At 31.5% G+C, this 15,138-nt stretch overlaps 1 protein-coding gene across 1 annotated transcript; it reads right to left on the reverse strand.

Moving 5' to 3' along the window:
• Nucleotides 1-11,369: 11,369 nt before the first annotated feature.
• Nucleotides 11,370-12,451, reverse strand: LOC139903950 (RING-H2 finger protein ATL64-like). Its single transcript, XM_071885880.1, has one exon. The coding sequence runs from the start codon at nucleotides 12,376-12,378 to the stop codon at nucleotides 11,665-11,667; it is 714 nt and encodes a 237-aa protein (XP_071741981.1). The 5' UTR covers nucleotides 12,379-12,451; the 3' UTR covers nucleotides 11,370-11,664.
• Nucleotides 12,452-15,138: the final 2,687 nt, after the last annotated feature.

The following is a 15,138-nucleotide window of genomic DNA, read 5'->3' on the forward strand; positions in this document are numbered from 1 at the left end:
AAAGTAAGACTTGGTCACTGGTTGATTCACGAACCTATAACAATATATACATATATATCAAAGTATGTTTAAAATATATTTACAACACTTTTAATATATTTTGATGTTTTAAGTTTATTAAGTCAGCTGTCCTCGTTAGTAACCTACAACTAGTTGTCCACAGTTAGATGTACAGAAATAAATCGATAAATATTATCTTGAATCAATCCACGACCCAGTGTATACGTATCTCAGTATTGATCACAACTCAAACTATATATATTTTGGAATCAACCTCAACCCTGTATAGCTAACTCCAACATTCACATATAGAGTGTCTATGGTTGTTCCGAAATATATATAGATGTGTCGACATGATAGGTCGAAACATTGTATACGTGTCTATGGTATCTCAAGATTACATAATATACAATACAAGTTGATTAAGTTATGGTTGGAATAGATTTGTTACCAATTTTCACGTAGCTAAAATGAGAAAAATTATCCAATCTTGTTTTACCCATAACTTCTTCATTTTAAATCCGTTTTGAGTGAATCAAATTGCTATGGTTTCATATTGAACTCTATTTTATGAATCTAAACATAAAAAGTATAGGTTTATAGTCGGAAAAATAAGTTACAAGTCATTTTTGTAAAGGTAGTCATTTCAGTCGAAAGAACGACGTCTAGATGACCATTTTAGAAAACATACTTCCACTTTGAGTTTAACCATAATTTTTGGATATAGTTTCATATTCATAATAAAAATCATTTTCTCAGAATAAAAACTTTTAAATCAAAGTTTATCATAGTTTTTAATTAACTAACCCAAAACAGCCCGCGGTGTTACTACGACGGCGTAAATCCGGGTTTACGGTGTTTTTCGTGTTTCCAGGTTTTAAATCATTAAGTTATCATATCATATATATATAGAACATGTGTTTAGTTGATTTTAAAAGTCAAGTTAGAAGGATTAACTTTTGTTTGCGAACAAGTTTAGAATTAACTAAACTATGTTCTAGTGATTACAAGTTTAAACCTTCGAATAAGATAGCTTTATATATATGAATCGAATGATGTTATGAACATCATTACTACCTTAAGTTCCTTGGATAAACCTACTGGAAAAAAGAAAAATGAATCTAGCTTCAACGGATCATTGGATGGCTCGAAGTTCTTGAAGCAGAATCATGACACGAAAACAAGTTCAAGTAAGATCATCACTTGAAATAAGATTGTTATAGTTATAAAAATTGAACCAAAGTTTGAATATGATTATTAACTTGTATTAGAATGATAACCTACTATAAGAAAAAAAGATTTCTTGAGGTTGGATGATCACCTTACAAGATTGGAAGTGAGCTAGCAAACTTGAAAGTATTCTTGATTTTATGTAACTAGAACTTGTAGAATATATGAAGAACACTTAGAACTTGAAGATAGAACTTGAGAGAGATCAATTAGATGAAGAAAATTGAAGAATGAAAGTGTTTGTAGGTTTTTTTGGTCGTTGGTGTATGGATTAGATATAAAGGATATGTAATTTTGTTTTCATGTAAATAAGTCATGAATGATTACTCATATTTTTGTAATTTTATGAGATATTTCATGCTAGTTGCCAAATGATGGTTCCAACATATGTTAGGTGACTCACATGGGCTGCTAAGAGCTAATAATTGGAGTGTATATACCAATAGTACATACATCTAAAAGCTGTGTATTGTACGAGTACGAATACGGGTGCATACGAGTAGAATTGTTGATGAAACTGAACGAGGATGTAATTGTAAGCATTTTTGTTAAGTAGAAGTATTTTGATAAGTGTATTGAAGTCTTTCAAAAGTGTATAAATACATATTAAAACACTACATGTATATACATTTTAACTGAGTCGTTAAGTCATCGTTAGTCGTTACATGTAAGTGTTGTTTTGAAACCTTTAGGTTAACGATCTTGTTAAATGTTGTTAACCCAATGTTTATAATATCAAATGAGATTTTAAATTATTATATTATCATGATATTATCATGTATGAATATCTCTTAATATGATATATATACATTAAATGTCTTTACAACGATAATCGTTACATATATGTCTCGTTTAAAAATCATTAAGTTAGTAGTCTTGTTTTTACATATGTAGTTCATTGTTAATATACTTAATGATATGTTTACTTATCATAGTATCATGTTAACTGTATATATATATATATATCCATATATATGTCATCATATAGTTTTTACAAGTTTTAACGTTCGTGAATCACCGGTCAACTTGGGTGGTCAATTGTCTATATGAAACATATTTCAATTAATCAAGTCTTAACAAGTTTGATTGCTTAACATGTTGGAAATATTTAATCATGTAAATATCAATCTCAATTAATATATATAAACATGGAAAAGTTCGGGTCACTACAGATCGAGTCCAACAACCATCACATGTCATTAGAACTTTGGTACAACTTACCATAATATAACCACATTGATCGAGTGTCGTTATATTACGCTAACTCATACCTCCATCCCCACATCACTCCATAGATTCAGGTTCGTATAATCGTGAAGTTTTAAAATGAACAAAGCATAGCGACATCACCAACGTAACTCGTATTTAATCGAAAGAATTAGTGCAACTCTGAAGGTGCGTTTCCTGAGGGAAGTGTATAAATGATTGTTCACGTCAATGCGGTTCAAGTCAAACGATAATGTATTTCGGTGCGAGAAGTGTAACGAATCATGATAACGAATAGTACACAACTGTAGTGTTAAGTATTGATGACGATACTCACCTGGAGTAGTGATGGTAGTAACAAGAAGTGGTAGATAGTAAGGAGCACCGGTGTGACACCGATAGTAAGTTGAAACGGTGGCGAATAACAATCTGGGAGACAGAGTTCCCAAACAAGTATGACTAATGAAGTCGTCGTCATCCTTACGCGTATGAATCTTGAATTTACGTGTGTTACCAGAAAGTGGCAGAATACGGATTCGTATGATGAAAGTTTGGTACCATTACAAAGTTTGCCCAAGAATGATTCAAGTATAATGCACAAGTAGTCAAGTAAGTGCTATCTATAGCAAATGTATGTCAGAATGCAATGGCTAACTATCCGGTTGTAGTCTAGATTCACTAATGCGTCCTAACGACTCTGGTAGACACACTAATGCACATCTTAGTTCCCTACAACTAACGCTCTGATACCATCTGTAATGATCCGACAAAATCTTCATTGACGGCGCCGTTAACTTAGGTCCCGTTACGTGGTCGTAGTCCCTATATGAGACACGTTTGACCAAAATTATGTCGCATTCATTTGAAACGTACAAAACTTACAAAGTTTAGTTTACCAAACGGATCGACAACAAGTCAAGATTACAAAAGTTATGAAGTGTAAATGAAACAACTTGCGACATAATTAGTTTAAAATCACGATTTGCTATAAATAGCGAAAGTATGTATGCTTTAAGTTTGAATCCAAAGGTGCTATCACTAGCGTATGCATGTATGCTTGACTCCAAGAAAGTAATCAAAGTGTGCGGAAGCATGTATCAAGTAGCCAAGTATGAACCTGAGAAACATATAGAAAACTGTCAACGAAAAACGTTGGTGAAATCATAGATGTAGTAATAAACATTATTTTTGAATCACAAGATTTAGTATTTCCATAAAATTGATCATCCAAAAGTTGCATTTCAAAAGTTTGTTCGCGAGCACCCAATTATCAATGCTTAACATTCCTTCCATAGAACCCCATCACAATAGTGTTAGAACATACACCGTTTCTCGAAAATATATTTCATTCGTAAACGGTAGCGAACCGTTTGAATGAGGGATTGTCAAACCCATATGGATCCATACAACATAAGTTCTCGCTTACACCGGCAAGTGTAACTAATGATAATCGAATTGAGGATTTTGTTCTAAACTCGATGTAGAATGTTTGTTTCATCGGACTTGTGTTCAAAACATAAAAGTAAGTAGTACAAGATGTAATAAGTATATGTTTCTCAGCCCATGATTTAAAAGTATAAAAAGTTGTTGAAAAGGTGGGACTATGATCTCACCTCGAGTGCACGAGTATAAATGTACTTCACAAAGTAAACGTGTGCATGAAAGTTGCTTAGCCTTGACCTAAACAAGTAAGTTGTATCAATAAACCGGTTACGACACAAGGTTAGGCGAAATGTGTTCGATTAGTCCTATGGCTCGTTACGACTTGATTATGTAGCATGTGAATCACGTTGTCAAGTTTCATGCAAGAATCAAGTATAAAATACGATTAAAACGAGTTCATAAGTGTTTGGTTAAGTTTGACTAAAAGTCAAACTTGGTCAAAGTCTAAGTCAAAGTCAACGGGGTCGGGTCGGGTATCCGACAATTTTTCCATGATGAGAAAGTATATATAAGCATGTTGGCCAAGTTTCATGTTAATCGGAGTTACGAGTAAGCGGGGGTGAAAACGTGAAAATCAAAAGAATTTGGGACAGACCAAAATGGCGCGCCGCTCCATATATGTCGCGCCGCTCCATTTAACTGATCAGCAAGTCTGGCAGTTTTTACACTCAAGCACGAATCCAACTTCAAACAATCATAACTTGTGAACCGTAAACATTCAAAACACGTATCTTATATCGTTGGAAAGGTATTTTGACAAGGAATACAACTAACCACTTTTCATCAAGCAAAAATATCATTTACAATAACCAAAAACTCGTCAAGTGATCATTAAATGTTCAAAATCATCGTTTCAAGTTTACAAAATGCATTTCTTGACTCGGGAATCCAATTCACATATATGATATGCTGTTTTGAAGGTAATGAAACATACATTACAACTAAACACTTACTAACAACATTTTCTAGCATTCAACGCATCAAAAGTTCGTTTTAAGTCTATCAAACCCTAACCCAAAATTCACAAAAATCAATAATCATGTGTTTGAAGTTTTCTTAATCAACCTACGCATCAAAACGAAGCTAGTGATACTAGTAACACAATTAAAACATGAACTTTAACAATTTAACAACACTAATTCATCCAAAATCAAAGATTAAGCACACCCATTTTCAAGTTCATACTAGTTACTCCAAAACAACAAATCGAGCAAACAAAACATATATTCATGTTAGACACGAGCCATAGACACTAACTAACACCATTTCAAGTCAAAAACACGAATTTAGAGAAATCTAGAGTTTTAGAAATGTTACCCAAATGAGATGAAGTTGGTATCTAATTGTAGAGGATGAAGAGAGGATTCCAAATATGTAATTTGTTTTGTTGCTAGCTCCCTAAACCGAATTTAGATGATGAATTCTTGTTTGTGTTCTTGAGAGAAAAAGAAAGTAAGAAAGAAAGAAGAAGGTGGATGAATGAATGGATGAGGAAGGTGTTGACCATTTGACTAGTCACACCTTTGGTCTCTTGGCAATATTGGTCCCTCAAGTTTGTAGTCGGGTGCGGGAATTAATCAAATGAATTATTTTAAAAACGCTCGAGTAAACGAGTGATGTTATAATTAAATAACGGAAATATTAGTACGTTAGTCAACGAAAGGTACGAATTTAGATAACGGAAGATATTATTTAAAAAAAAAAAAGACGGGCGTTAAAATGAATTTAACGGAAAAACGCGGGATGTTACAGTGGGTACAAAAAGTAGGGTTTAATATTGGAAATGAAGATGAAGTTAAAGGAAGAAAGGATAAAAAGACTAAAATACCCTCACATGTCTGACACATGCTTCAATTTAACGAATAATTTAGACGGTGATGAGACGGGGAGACGGCAGATGAAAAATATTACAATTCAAGGGACGAGCAGTGCAAAAATAAAAGTATAGGAATGAGGAGCGAAAATTTATGTAAATCGTAGGGACGAACCTCGTAAGAAACAACCGCTCATGAATGGCAAGCACCACTATCGAAGTCTATGTGGACACAATTTCTAGAACGTGAAAAACTTGCTTCTGCTTACACGGTAACATGCTATAACCAGCAAACAGGGGTGTACAAGGTTCAATCTACATATCAAAGAAGCGGTGATGGTGGGATAGAGTACACTGTTAAATATTTGGCCAAAACGTGCACTTGTGGAAGATGGCAACATCAAAGAATGCCTTGCTCTCATGGCATTGCAGTATGTCGCATGATAAATAAAGATCCAAAAATCTTGATCAGTATATACTACACTACTACCACGTGAAGGGAACAATATAGTTATCACTTACATCCACTAAGAGATGTCACATACTGGACAATGAAGGCCGATCCAACACGATTGATCACACATAGGGGTAGGAGACAATCACGACGACACCATAATGAAATGGATGAAAGGAACAAAAGAGATACAGGTCTACTTAGGTGTGGTTTTTGCTCACAACCAGGTCATAACAGGAATTCGTGTCCTACTAGGCTCAGTTAAGATATGTAGTTGTAACCGTAGTTATTTTTGATCAATTGTTGTAAGCGTAGTTATGTTGTTGTAATCGTACTTATGTTTTCAATAAAAGTGTTGTTCGTAATAATGACAATGATAATAATGAAATAACTCAAACCTATTATAACTTATAGTTTGAGATGCAATTTTACAAAAAAAAAAAAAAAAAAAAAAAAAAAAAAAAAAATTGAACTAAAACAAATGGATGAATTAGCATGCAATTTTAAATAAAACTCAAGAAAAAAAAATAGCATGCAAACCGGCATTTCAAATGCCGGTTTGATTGTTTCTACGGGTCCACACCGAAACTCTAAATACCGTATACTAGTTTCGTATAAAAACACCTAAACCGGCATTTGAATAGCCGGTTTGGAGTCGAAACAGACAAACCGGCAAATCAATGCTCGGTTTACCAATTTTTATAAAAAAAAAATTTAAAAAACTATTTCTATAAAACCTATAAATATATTACTATTTTGAAAAAAAAATCGTAATTATATCTATACAATCACACAAAGCCCGCTTTCCAAGAATAAAAAGAATTACACTGTGTTGTTGAGCCATAAACCCAATTGTCAACGCCTATTTTTCATTCGCAGGTTTTCTATAACTTTTTCTTTTGAAAGAATGAAAAGGAAAAATAACGAATTATTTGTTTTTGGGGCAAAGCGTGATTAATTGGGCCATAAGCTAAATGGGCCACTGTAAAATCAATCAACTGTTAAACTCTTCTTTCTTCTTCTTAGTCGCATAAAAGTGGTCCCAGAGCAAGGTTCTGGAAACCCTTTACCAATAAAACTGTGCTATTCTCAAGCTCACATGTAACGCCAACCTATAGATACATATTTATGTATATATCTATATGTATTTTTTTAATCTATTCTTTATATATACTACGGAGTATGATCATAACAGCTTTATGTGTTTACTGGTTGTTTGTTGAATTACAGTCATTTACCAGTTACATAATACTCGTAAGATTTATTTATGTATCGACATGTTTAATTAATTTTTTGATATATTAATAATAATGATAATGAAAGTATAGTTTGTTAATTGTATACACTACATTTCTTACAGAATAGAAATAAAGAAAAATTCAGTTAGAGTTTACATATGGTTGCTATTGGCTAAAAAACTCTGCCATTGATAAGGGCAACATATCTTAATTAGGTATCGGAATGTGGTATAATTGAGGAAGATATTCAATTATTCATCCTTACAACCTAAGTGATACAAGAAGAAACATGGGTAAGAAAATGAAGAAAACTATAGATTTTGATGGTGATAACTTTTTCTTTTGAATTTGGTTTTGAATTATTTTTGGGCAAAACCGAAAGCCGAATTCAAAATGAAAATCAAAACCAAAAATCGACTTCGAATTTCAGTTAGAATCGAAAATCATGAAAAAGTTCAAAATCGTGGTAGTTTAATGGTGGCGTTACTGATGTCTTAGTTATCTACAACCTAAAACAATGACGTACTATTAAATAATCAAAAATTCGATGATTTATTAAAATTTACAGATTAAGTGTTTACTGCTTCCGTTATTAAGAACATTAACATAATAATTTGAGTATCATTTGGGTGAGAACCTATTTAAATGATTATATCCTAAAATATAACGACATTAAAACATAATTATACAAATTATATATTAAAATTTTTGAATTCGGTTTTCGGTTTACCCGAATTCAGAATTCTCAAAAACCAAAAACCGAATTCAAATTCGGTTTCAGTTTCACTCGATCCGAAAACCGTTTTTCAAATTCGATTTCGATTTTTTCCGGTTTGGTTTTCGGGTTAAACGATTTCAAACCAAATACTGACCACCCCTAGTTTGTAGGGCCGTGTTACTAAATAGTAACTAAGTTTCTGTCTGACTTGATGAACTGTTTCAACGACAAGTTTAAATTTTGATTCGATATTGTGACATTGAGTCGACATCAATCGTCGATTTATTGGCGACTTGACTGACTCTTAGAGCCTAAATTAAATTTCAAGCAGGATTTCAAACCCATGGAAATTTGATTATACCATTTTCATGGCGTCTATTATTATTTTTATTTTAGTATTTTTTTTTAAAAAAACTTTTTCCTACTTAAAGGTCGGAGGTCCTCTCGAAAGCAATCTCTTTATCCGTCGAATAAAGAGAGGGATGACTTTCTCTACTCTTGAGAGTGTTTCACTCTGGGTAGAGAAATGACTTGTCTTTATTCTCGGATAGGGGAATGATTATCTACATCTCACCTCCCCATACACCACTCATGTGGTATTGGGTTTTGTTGTTGTTTGTTGTTGTATTGTGACATTTCTGTAAAATGTGATGTGTGCTTTAAGTATCGAAAGATTGATCGACCTCTAGCCAAATGTTCCTTATAATATTGCTAAACTTGAAAGTTTGTTACATAGTTTGTTACATACATTATAAAGTTCTGAAACTGGAAACATATAATATAATTTTGCGTAAACTTCTATACATCTTCATAAACTATCCAACTGTGTAAGGTAACTTTTGTGGCGTCACAGTTACGGAGTATATAAAATTGATGACACGGTTTTCCATCAGCTATTATGTGATGGCGTCATCAGCTTTATACAATTGAGATGCCATGTCAGCATAGTAAGCAGGTAGCACAGGGGGCAGGTCTATCTAGCTATTAGATTCCATCACAGTGTTGCATCAAAATTGTAACGAGCTTCTAAAAGTTTGAACCAAATTAGTGAAAATGCTAAGTCTGATTAGCTAGATATTATGAATTTTGCCACTTTCCTTTTATATTCAGTTCTGTTCCAACAACGAATATTTAATAGATTACTCTGCATTCACATTTCTAAACTGCTCATTACATATAAGTTTCACTATGAACTACGAGTACTTTAAGACCAACAAAATGTCAAAACTTGAATTCTGGGTACATAACTAAACGAAAAAAGAAGCAAAAATCTACTTTCTATTCGAGTCAGAGCTGCATTGATCCGAGATTTTTGTGATTTTACTTGTTCTGAATTGGATTTGATCTGCTTGGAGGTATCCTTCGAAAGCTTGATTTCACCTTCTTGAAAGGTTTGTTTACTCCTGCCTGCAAATTATTAAGATTCTGTGTTTTTGAAGATGCTAAATTTGCACTTTTTAACAGTAATCTTCCGTGAACTTCATCAACTCTCGAACCAATAATTAGTAGCAGTGACAGAAAGATAAATGCCATTGTTTTAGAGATACAATTCATGAATGATGTTATTTATAAAAACCTTACTAGTTATGATGTGTATGAAACTGTGAAAGATTGAATATAGGGCAGGCTTGTATATATATGAGCAAAGGGTGTTGTTGAAGGGATCTTTGACTGTGTTGATTTTCAAAAATAGTTGTTGCATTTTCAAAAGGTGGTCACATGATTGAGAACGTGATAGTAATATTATACGTACTTAAGTAACAGTACATGTTTTGTGAATGTATACTTTGGTAACTAATGGTGTTGTGGTGCCTTTGCGGCCTCTATTTGCTCCATTTGTCTTGGTGTTCTCATGGTGGGTGATTATATAAATATATATATTTATATATAAAAATGAGTCATATGAAATGAAGGTGCATTGAGAATTGGGTTTGATTGATCCCAGTTTTTTGTTTTATATTGTTAACATCCAGTGTCAGCTACAAAAGTGCAGGATTTTATTGTTTAATTGTGTTACAGATTCAAAGGTAAAAAGGGATTTTCTTTAATACCAATGCCATACCACTATAGTCAACTCTAGTTTCTTTTAAAGATGCAAAACCATATGAACATACTCAGAGACGGAGAAAAGTTTTTTCTTTTCATCTTGGGTGTCCATTATTTTTATTGTAAAAAGTTTTTCCAGGGTTGTTTCTATCATTCCATGATATATGCTTGTTTGTTTTTATATATTTGTTCCTGTTGTAATATGGTATTACCTATATTACCTATTAACTATATATACTACTCTCTCCGTCCCAATTTAATAGTCTACAAATAAAAAACACACAATTTAAGAAAAAGTGACTGTCACATGTACTTTTTGTCTACTTTCCAGTTTTACGCATTACTTTTTACCTACACTTTTGTCTTACTTAAATAAAGCAAGGGTATATAAGTACTTTAACCAATTATTCTTTTCCATTTATAGAAGTAGACTATTAATTTGAGACGGACGAAAAAGGAAAGGTGGACTATTAATATCGGACGGAGGGAGTAATTGAAAGTTGAATTACTGTTGGTGAATAGTAACTCAACTCAAGTTTTAAGGCCTTCCAACCTATTTTTTAATTGTTGTACCCACAAGTTATAGTATTCCCAACTCAAGCTTTAAAAACTTGCTAATCACGCTTAAATTGTTGTACCCACATGGAATGTAGTAACAACAAAACAACACCACCCCAACCTTTGACCAAAATACATTTCTAACCCCAACATAAGGGGTAAAACGTAAATTCAATATTTTAATATAAAAATGTAAAGAAACTCCACTCAAATCTTTAACGGACCATATCTTCTAGCTGGCTGCCCGTTAAATTTTTCCGACATCACTGTTCAACTCGAAATACCTTTACGAACACAACGCAACTAACTATACGCGAAACGGATACTTTTCAAAAAAACGCTAAATATTCCGGGCTATCTTTCAAAAAACCTAATAGGACCGCCATGATACGTAATAAACTTTCACTTGTTACCTCGAACTTCATTAGAACACTTGGGTCTTGGTATTTAATCTTTTACTCTGCCTAATTTTTGGTTTCTATAGATCCTCTTTTATAACTTTAGCTGTTTCACTTGAATGATTTTAAGTAGTTAATTTCAAAACCATAGACTAAATCATCATTGAGTTGGTACATATAAATGCATGATTCTTCTACACATTTGTGAAGTTCAATATCTAAATATCACCAGACATTAAGGACTCAATTTGTATGACCAACTAAATAGCCAAGTTGTATATGGTCCAAACTCCAAACTGACCACACAAGGTCCAAAACTTCGGTCAAAAATAGGAGACCTTGAATGAGTCTGATCCTATTTTATTTTCAAACAAATATCCATCTTATTGGTCACAATGTGTGATGTGCAATGCAAGTTCATAATTCATATTCATAAGACTAATGAAAAGATAACTTAATTTACACTATGATAACAAATGACTTTACGAGTCGCGCGCATATGCAACTCTAGGAGTCGAGGGTGTTTGGGATTTTTCTTATTAAAGCAACATCTTATTTACTTATTGCGTTTTAACTTGTGATTCCGAGCTTGGACTAAAAGGATTAAACCTCGAGCTACCGCTTAGCATTCTCCTTAACGATCTCATTCTTGAACTAGAAACCGGAGTTTTCTCTTCTTCTTCCTCAAGCACATCCCTTCGTGGTATATCTATTACCAAATCCGGCTTTTCTCCATTCTTCATTGATGATGATGACGATGTTGATGATGATTCTTGTTCTGAAGCCGAATCTTGATGATGATGATTATCTTCATCTTCCTCCAACAAAACATGTATTAAATCTTCTTGTTCTAGTTCTAGGACGAGTTCCATTTGATCATTAACGGCGTTTCTACATATGGGACAAGTGGTATGCGAAAGGAACCACGTATCAATGCATTCTAAATGGAACCCATGATCACATTTAGGCAAAATTCTAGCTTTCTCTCCTTTCTCCACATCGGATAAACAAACCGCACATTCCAAACCGCCTTTAAACTCATTTGGGTCATATTCAATGACCTTTATCTTGTCCAAGAACAAAGCATCTAGTCCGCGTTTTTGTTCGCTTACAGGATTATTGGATTCTCGAGGCGTTGTTTGTATCCCACGCTTTGAGAAGTAATAAAGAAGGAAACAAAATACGATGGCGATGAAGAAAGCTATGATGGACATCATCATAATGTTGCTTTCTACATTCACGGTACTAGAATCATGAACATTACTATCAACCATCTATACTTTTAGGAGGTTTTTTTATGGTTCAATTTGTTTTTCTTTTTGTTATGTTTGAAGTAAAGAAAGTTGAGGATTTAAGGAGCACGAAATAGATGATAGTGAGTGGCTGCTTTGAAGATGGTTGTGGAAATAAATGAGTCAACTAAACGTATTCTTCACTTTGTTGTCTTGTTTGAATCATCAGAATTTGAATGAATGCAAATGGTGATTAGTGTATTTTCACTTGACCAATTCTTACCTCCAAATTCCCTTTCTTGACCCCATATTATGTTCAACGTGTGTAATAAGATTAATTTTAGAAGTGAATAGAGGATAATAACTTACATCACTCTCATTTATCCGAACATTCATAACTCAACTTATTTAATTTTTTATTATTTTTTTTTGTCCGAAACCCTTTTATGAACGAGCACATTAGCTTCTCCATTGAAGGTAAAATCTCGGACAATTAATCCTCCGAACGCGATACCTGGTACCGGGTGAATTGCGCATTATGCAACAAACACAATATATATATATATATATATATATATATATATATATATATATATATATATATATATATATATATATATATATATATATATACTTAGTAAAACCATTTGTTAGTTAAATTTAAAATATAACATTAATTTAAAAAGTTTATATTTTTTCAGTTAGATTTGTGATGACCCGAAAATTTTCGACCAAATTTAAACATAATCTGTAAATGATATAATGTTTCCGACACGATAAGCAAAGTCTGTTAAGTTAAATATCAAACATTTTGAACTATGTTCATGTATTCATTTAACCTCGACCAGATTCCAACGATTCACGAACCATTATATAATTGGATATGAATATATATGTATATATATGTATATATATTATAAATTGAAAACGTTAACAAAGTATTAGATGTATAATACTTTACATGAACGTATATGTTTCAATATATGTTTAATATATTTATCTTCGGAATTAGAAGATAACACCAATGATTGATTTTGTAGATATTTTAGCATTTATCAAATCCTTTAAAGTTTGTGATATTGCTACGGGTCTCTGTTGTGAGGTCCACTTCGAATTAGGAAATCTTTTCCTTTTTGACTGTGTTTGGAATTATATATATATATATATATATATATATATATATATATATATATATATATATATATATATATATATATATATATATGGGTTCGAAATTATTTTGTAAACGATTGTAGCACTCGTTTATTGTTTCGTTTGATAATTAAATAAATATTTCAATTATATATAAGATGTGCAAATTTATTTATTTTTCTCGAATATATACATATATATAATTTACAATATGATAGTGTATAATACTAATTTAGATATAAAACGTTTCGATATTATTAATTATATTTTAATGGATAACGAGAAGTTGATTTAAAGAAATAAATAACCATAACACTCGAACGTTCAAGTTACACTTCGAGTGATATATATTATTGACGATTTAAGTCTAAATGTTGATAAGTGTACATGTCACGAAACGTTAAGTACAAGATTTTACAGCGTACAGAACGACGTTCGAAAAACCAGAACCGAGACTTAAACCGAGTGTGATGACCCGGAAAATTTCGACTTACTTAAACCAATTCTATATATGATTTGATATTTAAGCAATGCATTTTGACAAGTTTTAAAACTTTTGTAAATGAGTTTTATATAACGGTTGACCACCTTGTTTGTCCGACGATTCACAAACGTCATAACTTGTGATAATTATATAATTGTGTATGTATATATATATATGCGAAAACATGCGAATAATATTTATATACGAAATGATAAAAATTTACTAGTGAATGATACAATTTCAAATTAAAAATTTTACGTATATAATCGTTTTATTTTTATGATGTATTTTTTTAAATTTTTAAGAAGACACGAAGTTAAATCAAAGATGTACAAGTTGTAAAGCACAACGTACAACAATGTAACTTAAATAGTTGAATCGAAATTAATTTATTTACTATTTATATGAATAGTAAATGAAACGAAATTAATTAATTTACTATTTACATGAAAGTGATAGAAATTATTAATTATAAGTTACATAATATACCCCTGAAGTATTTAAGAAATACGACTTTTTAAAATTTTAAAATTCATTCGATTAAATGAATCTTGTGATTTATTGTGGCACGAAATGATCAGCAAACTAGTACGTACACTCTACATCGAACGTATATAGTAATTTTATAAATTAATGGACCTTTTTACAACTAGTTTTATAAAGCTTAAGACCAAAATAAATATATGTATTCAATTATAAAAAGTAGAATTCTTTTTATTTATACTTTTACCCGTCAATTATTAACAGCAGAGTACGAAATAATCGTATGTGAAAAACTGTCGGCATAAACTAACAAAAATGGGGCGGCTAAGATTACACACGTTTGATTCCTTTTATTATTATATTATTATTTTATTATTATATTATTACTTTATTATATTATTATATTATTATAATATTATATATATATATATATATATATATATATATATATATATATATATATATATATATATATATATATATATATATATATATATATATCGATCGATCGATCGCATAAAAACACACACACACACACATACAATTTACATACTTCATAAGAATTATCACTAATATTATTGTTATTAATATTAATCTTAATATTATTATTAATCTCATATAATTATTTATTAGTTATGTATACATAAAATATTACGACGAGGTCATGAGCGAATTATTTTCAA

This window comes from Rutidosis leptorrhynchoides, chromosome 4 (genome assembly GCF_046630445.1).
Source record: "Rutidosis leptorrhynchoides isolate AG116_Rl617_1_P2 chromosome 4, CSIRO_AGI_Rlap_v1, whole genome shotgun sequence".
Lineage (NCBI taxonomy): Eukaryota > Viridiplantae > Streptophyta > Magnoliopsida > Asterales > Asteraceae > Rutidosis > Rutidosis leptorrhynchoides.

What these genes read in the sequence shown, in the direction of transcription:
- LOC139903950 (XM_071885880.1), bottom strand. Translation starts at nt 12,378, where the DNA reads ATGGTTGATAGTAATGTTCATGATTCTAGTACCGTGAATGTAGAAAGC.